Here is a 7,994-nt window from a genome sequence, read left to right on the forward strand (position 1 = left end):
TTTGATTTCATTTTTTCCTCAGTCACTTGGAAAGATTTAGACAGCAGATTGGGAATTCATGAAGGAAATTTTTTTTTTTAAACGCATAGATGCAACCCAATTTAATTTGTAATTTTAGCTTTTATTATGTTTATTTAGAAACATTTACCCATACTCAATTTGTAGAAAATCAGTTTATTTGTAGAAAAATTTTACTGGTGCACAAAAATTATTTTGGGCAGATTGTAACCACGTATGCTCTAAGAACTCAAGAGAAAAGTTTGTCACATGAAGAAAAGGAGATGCCAAATATTGGTGGCCCCCAGCTTGGCTCAGAAACTCCAATATAGCAAATACAAACCTGTCATAACATAAGGTGAAATAAATCCTATTCCCATAAACAGGAAGCTGTTACAAGTTTCGTTCCCATAGAGCCTTGCATAAGAACATACAAAAAAGTATCATAAAGCCACTACCAATACGTCTCCATATGGCATCCTTTTGTGATACAAAAATACTCCTTTTTTGGGGGGAAGGGGAGTTACAAGATGCCTTAGCACTGGGGCAACCTGGTTCGTTCCACTAGTGGAGCATCTCTGACTGTAAGAAACTGTATCTTGGGGCTCCCACTTGAGATTGGTACAATAAAATGCAGAGCTGCTGATTTGCTGAATGCTCTTGTATGACTTACTGCAATCCAGGTCTCTAGACTGAGAAGTCTCAGCACTGGTCAGCTGTGCTATAATATTCACAGAATTACTACTCAGGGTAAACTCCAAGACAAGATTAGAGAATACTTCAGATTAAATATGTCCTTGAAATCTAAAGTGGGACAAGGCAGGTTAGTGCTCCAGGGTTCCCAAAGCCAGGCGTTCACCAAAGAACCAAAGAAAGACTCGTGCAGTGGCATTCAATGGAACAAAGAACAATATCCAAATACACAAAGATTACAAACAGACCTTTTTTCAAGCGAGGTTTTTGAGATTCTACTGTCCCAGGAAACTGAGCTGTCTGAAAGAGAAAATGCCATGTTCAGGTACCACACATTATGATAGGCAGAAGCTACAAAGATAAGTCTGGTGGGTCTCTAAGGATGACCAGGAAGTAGGGTCTCACAAACTGCTTACTTACCGCTTTAATTACAGACAGAAAGTGTTTCTAAGTGTACTTTTTGGGTACTATAGAACCAATAGGTTAAACAGTGATTTGAAGTCCAGTGTAGACTGGAAAACAACAATTACACAAGTTTCAAGTCCATTAAGTTTCAAATAACTTATTATGGAATACATTTAAAAACATTGGCTTGTATCCCAAAGAGATCATAAAAGAGGGAAAAGGACCCATTTGTGCAAAAACGTTTGTAGCAGCTCTTTTGTGGTAGCAAGAATTGGAGAATGATTGGATGCCCATCAGTTGGGGAATAGCTGAATAAGTTATGGTATACAAATGTAATGGAATATTATTGTTCTATAAAAAATGACAAACAGGCTGATTTTTAAAAAGCTTGGAAAGATTGACATGAACTGATGTTGAACAAAACAAGCAGAACCAGAAAAATGTACACAGAAATAGCAAGATTATATGATGATCAACTAAGATAGATCTTGGCTCTTCTCAGCAATTCAGTGATCCAAGACAATTTCAATAAACTTTGGATGGAAAAATGTCATCTGCATCCAGGGAGAGAACTATGGAGTCTGAATGTAGATTGTAGCATACTGTTTTCATCTTTTTGTGTGTGTGTGGTTTTTCCCTTTTGTTCTGATTTTACTCTCCCAATATGACTTATTTATAGAAATAAGTAAAAATATACACGTATTACATAAAAAGGAAAAAAATATATAAAATATAAAATGGAAAAAAAAAACACTGGCTTACAAAATATTGTTGTTGTTTTTTTTAAATTAAAAAAAGTGAGGGAAAATTCTTTCAAAGAAACAAAATTTATGCATATAACACTCACCTGCAAGCTGGTATCATGCTGGATATAAGCTATTCAAAGTAAGGATATTTTATAACTAGTGCAATGAAGATAGCATATTACATTCTAAAGCTGACTATGCATGTCATTTAATTACTTTTTGATACTTCTAAAGTATTATTGCACATAGCTGGAGGCAAGAGGAAACAGTTTGAGGATATGTTCTTTTGAAAAATATACATTTCTTGCTGTACTTCTATAATGATTACTTCTAAAATATGGAGAAAGGGAGAATTTTAGTGAATTATTGTCTTTTTATTACAAAGCTAACCATGACACTATAATGTCACAATGAATGAAAAAGGTGAAACTGCCTCCCTGGAAACAGACTGTGATCAAATCCACCAAAATAAAAACTCTAAAGAATTGGGGGTGATCTATATCCTAAACCTAAAGCTATCTACTATGTCTTGCCAGAATCCCTTTCTACAAACTCCAGTAGCTATCTTCTTTGAAACTTCCAATGATGGTAAGGGACAATGTGGTTAGTAGAAAGACCTAGAATCACAAGACTTGAATTCTAATTCTGTCTCAAGCACACAAACTGTATAAACATAGGCATGGACAAGAACTAGAAAAAGTTCAAACTCTGACTCTTGAGATTTATTACTGGTGTGACCTTGGACAAAGGAGACACAAGAAAACCTTGAACTTTGGTTTTCTCTTATGTAAAATCACAAGGAGGGCTCAGATTCCCTTTGAGTGAGCCTTCTTCTCTCAACCTAGGCTCTGAGAAGGTTCACAGAGAATGAACAGGGATGCACACGTTGCCATATGAATCAGTGAAGAGAGCACGGACATCAGTGAGATCCCTAGACCCTTCAGAGTTTTAGAAGAGTATGACTATTCTCTCTCCTTCTGGAGATTCAACAAGCTGAGACTTCCTTGGTGGGAGGAACTCGCAGGTGAGGATGCACCGGCCAGCACCGCTTCTGCAGTTTTTAGTATTATGAGCTGCCTAGAGGACTGAGAAATAAAATGACCTGTGCAGGGTCACAAGAGAGGAGTCTCAACTCAGGTTGTCCTGGCTCAGAGAGTTACTCTCTACTCATTATGCCAAGCTATCTTTTAGCTCAAAAGGTATATTAGCAATAAAAGTGTGTGATTTGCAGACCAAATTTCCAAAGAACAAAACAAATGGAATAAGATGCTTTGTACAAAGAGTATAGCACTGTGTGACTAGGTTAAAAAAAAAAGGGATGATACCTTGCCTAGAAACACAGACAATTTAACCACCACAAGCTAAGTTAATGACATCAACTAAAGGAATATATAATAAAAACACCAATTCCCTTTAATAGAATCAAATGATATTAACAGTAAGACTCAATGATTTGAAAATTTAATATTGAAATGAAATATTAATAAAAATTAAATGAGGTAATATTTATAAAAGCTTAGCACAGAACCTGATCCACAGTAAGTGCTAAACAATGCTTATTCCCTTCCTTTTCTCTTTCCTAATGTAGTCTTCCTCTAATTCCTCAATCTTTGATGGAAAAGAAATCTAAAAGTACCATGTATTTATTCACTATACAATGAGTGTATAGTGCACTAATATTCCTTCCCAATAGACAAGGGACCTTGTTCTTACAAATTCAAACCCCAAATGCCAAGGAACATAACACAGGCTAGCATTCAGATCATTATCTTATTTGATCTTTACAACAACTCTTGGGGCCAGGTGCTATTCAGAGGTGCCAGGCTGGCCTTCATGCTGCTATTAAGTATCTGAGGCAGGAGCTGAACTTGGCTCTTCCTACCCCCTGCCCAGCTCTCCATTCATTCTGCTACATGGTTGTCTAAATGTATCATTAACATACTGAATTTTGCTAAGTAGATAAAATATCTGATTAATCCTTACAAAAGTGGGAAAAAAAAAAAAGCTTAAAAAATATCCAGCATGTTAATGGCTATGAAGCTTTCATGTATTGGGTTCACAAAGGCCATCCCCAGGTAAAGGGGCTTTGTGAAGCCCACCTCCTGCTGTGAAAAGACCAGAGGACTCCCCCCCAGCACCAGTCCAGCTCACTCCAGCATCTTTCTTTTATGACCCAGTTTAAAGCCTCTTCAGCCTCAAGTGCTCATGCAGGACACTTGCTTCTCCTTTGTCTATGGGGGATGCTGGACTTCAGTCATCACTCACAGACATACTGCTTTCCTCATAAGAAAAATGGGGAGTCTGCCATAATATATCAGCAAGTCAATCTCAGGGCCTATCCTGGGCCAGCACCTGTTCAGATGCTGGGGATACAGACCCAATGAAGAAAGCAATCCCCACCTGCTTAGATTTTAGGAGAGGAGGTGGGGAGAAAGGTAATTGGCGTTAAGTGACTTGCCCCGAGTCACACAGCCAGGAAGTGTTAAGGGTCTGGGCCAGATTTTAACTCTGGTCCTCCTGACTGCAGAGCCAGTGCTCTATCCACTGCGCCACCTAACTGCCCTGAGCTTAGATTGTAATAGGGAAGCCGAGTGTATAAATAAATATGTACAGAATAACCACAAAGGGAATATATGGAGTGTAGTTCATATTGTGGCCCAGCTAGTCATTGGGGGAGAATCAGGAAAGTTTTCCTTTTGAGCTAATCTTGAAGAGAGGAACTCTGAGGTCTCAGCAAGGAAGGGCATTCCATGTAAGGGGACAAAGGGGACATAACCAATGCTAAGACAGGAAGATGTCCCATGTGAGGCACAAAAGAAAACTTTTTGGCTGGTTCTCAAATAATATGCAGCAGAGCCAGGTATAAAGGATTTAAAAAAGTAAACAGAGGAGTTTCTCCTTTATCCTCTGGCATTTAATGGGAAAGGGAGTGACAGTCAGATCTGCACTTAGGGAATGTCAATCCCCCCCCCCCCCCCCCATCTGAAGGACTAAACAGAGTAGGGGAATTCTTTGAAGTGGGGAGGCCAACCAGGAGGACCAGAAATGAAGAGTTTCTGCAGGAAATCGACTTATCAGGAGACAGAAAAGGTACTGTAGTAAGGAAGATCTGGATTCAAATCCTTCCTCTAACACTTGCTCTGTGAGCTTGGGCAAGTCTCCTATCTGGGAAGTTTCAGCTTTCTCATCTATAAAGCAAGGACATTAGACTTGAGGGCCTCTAAAATCCTTTCTAGCTCTCAACCTATGATCCTATTATCCCACAAAAAGCTTCAGGGAGGAGCCTAAGCTTAGGAAAATAACCTTTCAAAAAAGAATACAGCCTGCTTGTCATTTCTTATTTAATTTGGGCCTAGCTCATTGACTATCTGCACTGTCTATAACACACAGGCTTATAATTTGTTCATCCAAATGAATTTTCAGTCTAAATGAGAAATAATATTCATCCACTTTAGTTTTTCCTCCTATAAACTCTTTTGAGTGAAAGGGCTAGTTTTATTCATTTAAATTTGGATGAAGGGCAGTGTACTTGAATTATGGTGGCTTTGAATTCAATCACTTATTCCAATTTTTTTAAAATAAAAAGTATATTCATATTTTGAAGAATTTCTACTGAGATTATGTGAGAACAAGCAGACATTTAATAAATATGATGTGAAAAAAAAATCTTTCCATCTTATGATGTGGAAAAAAACTAGTATGCTGATTGCCTGATGTAGTCATTTTGAAAAGAAACAACGTGTATTTTAAGGCAGAGATTTTGACTGATTATTTATTAAAGTTAAATGAAATGAAAATGATGAACTTAGCAATTTACCAACAAGTACATTATGTTCAATTAAAAACAAAATATATATATATATATATATATATATATATATATATAACTGTAGCTAAAGAATGTTCCCACATACAACACTAAGAGTATTCACCATTATAAAAATTTAAGTTATTAAATTTAGCATTTATGGCAATTAAGTTTTACCTAATCATATTAACAAGCATACACACACACACACACATATATGTGTGTGTGTGTGTATATATATATATATATATATATATATATATATATATATATATATATATATATATATATATATATATATATATATATATATATATATGGGACTGCATAAAAATAATTCACTCTTAGCCCTGAGATTTATCGCAGCTGGAAAAGGAGGTCGAGGTGGGTGAGAACCAGGTTACAACCAGTTCCTAAACTTCGGTCCTGGTACTGAGTGAGGAAAGAGCCAAGAACGAAACTCTAGCGCCCTGTACTCGGCCTTTTGTGGTAAGGGCCTAAGTTTTCCTAAGAGAATTCAGAAATTAGAAAATGGAAATATATCAAAGCTCTGAGAGGTGGAAGACAATCTGCAAGAGACAATTTTGAGGCACCGAGGGAAGGTCTGAATGCTGCCTCTGACATTTATAGACAGACACTGGGAGGGCTGCGGATAACCGACGTAACTGCGAGGTGTCTAGATTTCCTCATCTATAAAATGGGCACAGCAGCACCTGTGCCTCCTTACAGAAAAGGAAACCGAGGCACACATGGGCTTAGTGACTTCGCAGAACAAGGACACCCACCCAAGGGTCTCTTTCTCTGTCCGCCCCTCCCTCGTTCCTGGGGGGGATACCTCTTCCCTTCCCTCTACCGAGGTAGCAGGCAAGCAAAGGCTTCCTTCAGAGGTTCCGGGGCTCGGCAGCGGCATAGCATTAACTAGGCACCTGCTGTATGCAGGCCCTGGGCTAAACGCCGGTTAAAAGATTAATAAAGAACATTACGCCCCTCCCCCCTGCCACCTCCGCTCTCTCAGATTTCTCCTCTCCCGTAGAAGAGCAAGGAGACCCTTTCCCGCCGGGGCCCCGGCCTTGTCTTCCCGCAAAGAGATCCACTGAACCCGGGAGAGCCTGGGAGATCTCTGAGATTCCGCTGGGGGAGGAGGAAACCTAGCTTCCGCCACGCCCCCGCCCGCCTCCCCCGCCCCAAGGACCTCGAGGACCGGGGGCGTGGGGAGTCCATTCCGGGCCCTTCAAATCCCAAACTTTCTCACCGTAGACGGCTTCTCCTCCGCCATCTTGGCCCCTCCCCCGAAGCAACCGGAAAAACCTCGTTTCCAAGGCGACGAGCGAACCCGGAAGCTCTTCCTGACCCTTGGAAGGGAAAAGAGCAAGGGAAGTGGACAATAGAGAAAGCGGATGTTTGGCTAGAAGGTACTTACTTTCATGCACGGAAGCTCCATCGCCCTCTAGCGGCTCAGGGGATCCACCCGGGGCTCAAAAAGCAGAGGGAAAGAAGCATCAGGCGATAGGCAGTAGTAGCAACTGGGTGGTACGGAGGGAGATGCGCGCACGCGCACGCGCACACACACGTGTGGACTAATGTATACACGTGTGTATATGAATGTACATATGCGTGTTTCCGTGGATATGTGTCGATGTGTATGTGGTTCAAGTGTTCCGATACGTGTGAGTGCAATATAAAGTCACTTTTTGGACCTCTGGGAAGGCTTGTGCAGCAGAGGGCCGCTGGGCGTGGGGGAGGAGGCTTTAATAGCTGCATAGCTGGGTCGGGAGCTGCCCGGAGCGGGCGTGAGGAGCGAGCTGGAAGGTCCCGAGGGGACGCAGGAAGTAGGCGGGTGTGGATGCCTGCAGGGCGGGAGCGGGCTGGAAAGTCCTGCCTGAAAGGCTCTGCACGCCCGAGAAGGGCTTGGGTCTGATCTCTCAGAGCCCTGAGATATTTTCCTTATAAAGTAGAAGAGGGAACCAAGGAAGTGTCCATGGAAACTGACACGATGGTGTACAGGTCAGTTACCAGCCCTGCTGATGCTGTTTGGCGATGAGCCCGTGGCAGCCCGCAAAACAAGCACTCTTTCTGCTACTGCTCCAAGTCCTGCCATAACTATGTTCCCGTTGCACGAGTTGTTGCTTTGGCTAGACTACCACTCTTCCTCATCTCTGAAACCTCTCAGAGCCCAGAACTACATGAGGGCGCTGCATAGAGCGGTCTGCTGCATTGGAAAAGAAAATAACCTATGGCTTTTCCTGGTCTTAGACCAAACTCGGAGGTGTGAGCATGGTGGGGGCTGGGCCTGTGGAGGAGACTGTAAATGTCAGTGCTAAAAGTCTGAGGGGAATTTGGTTAGT

General features: G+C 41.2%; 1 protein-coding gene across 7 annotated transcripts in view; it reads right to left on the minus strand.

Annotated features, from left to right (window-relative positions):
- BBS4 (Bardet-Biedl syndrome 4) overlaps positions 1 to 6,980 on the minus strand; it is a 65,115-nt gene extending 58,135 nt beyond the window's left edge. For 4 of the 7 annotated variants that reach the window (XM_074296261.1, XM_074296260.1, XM_074296257.1 and 1 more), the window contains exons 1-2: positions 6,902 to 6,980; positions 939 to 990 (exon numbers count right to left, since the gene is read on the minus strand). In XM_074296261.1, the coding sequence (XP_074152362.1) occupies positions 939 to 990; positions 6,902 to 6,925 (76 nt within the window). In that variant the 5' untranslated portion in view covers positions 6,926 to 6,980. The remainder of the gene's footprint in view (positions 1 to 938; positions 991 to 6,901) is intronic. The other 3 variants (XM_074296262.1, XM_074296263.1, XM_074296264.1) reach the window with 2 other exon arrangements.
- Positions 6,981 to 7,994: the final 1,014 nt, after the last annotated feature.

This window comes from Sminthopsis crassicaudata, chromosome 2, assembly GCF_048593235.1.
Source record: "Sminthopsis crassicaudata isolate SCR6 chromosome 2, ASM4859323v1, whole genome shotgun sequence".
Taxonomy (NCBI): domain Eukaryota; kingdom Metazoa; phylum Chordata; class Mammalia; order Dasyuromorphia; family Dasyuridae; genus Sminthopsis; species Sminthopsis crassicaudata.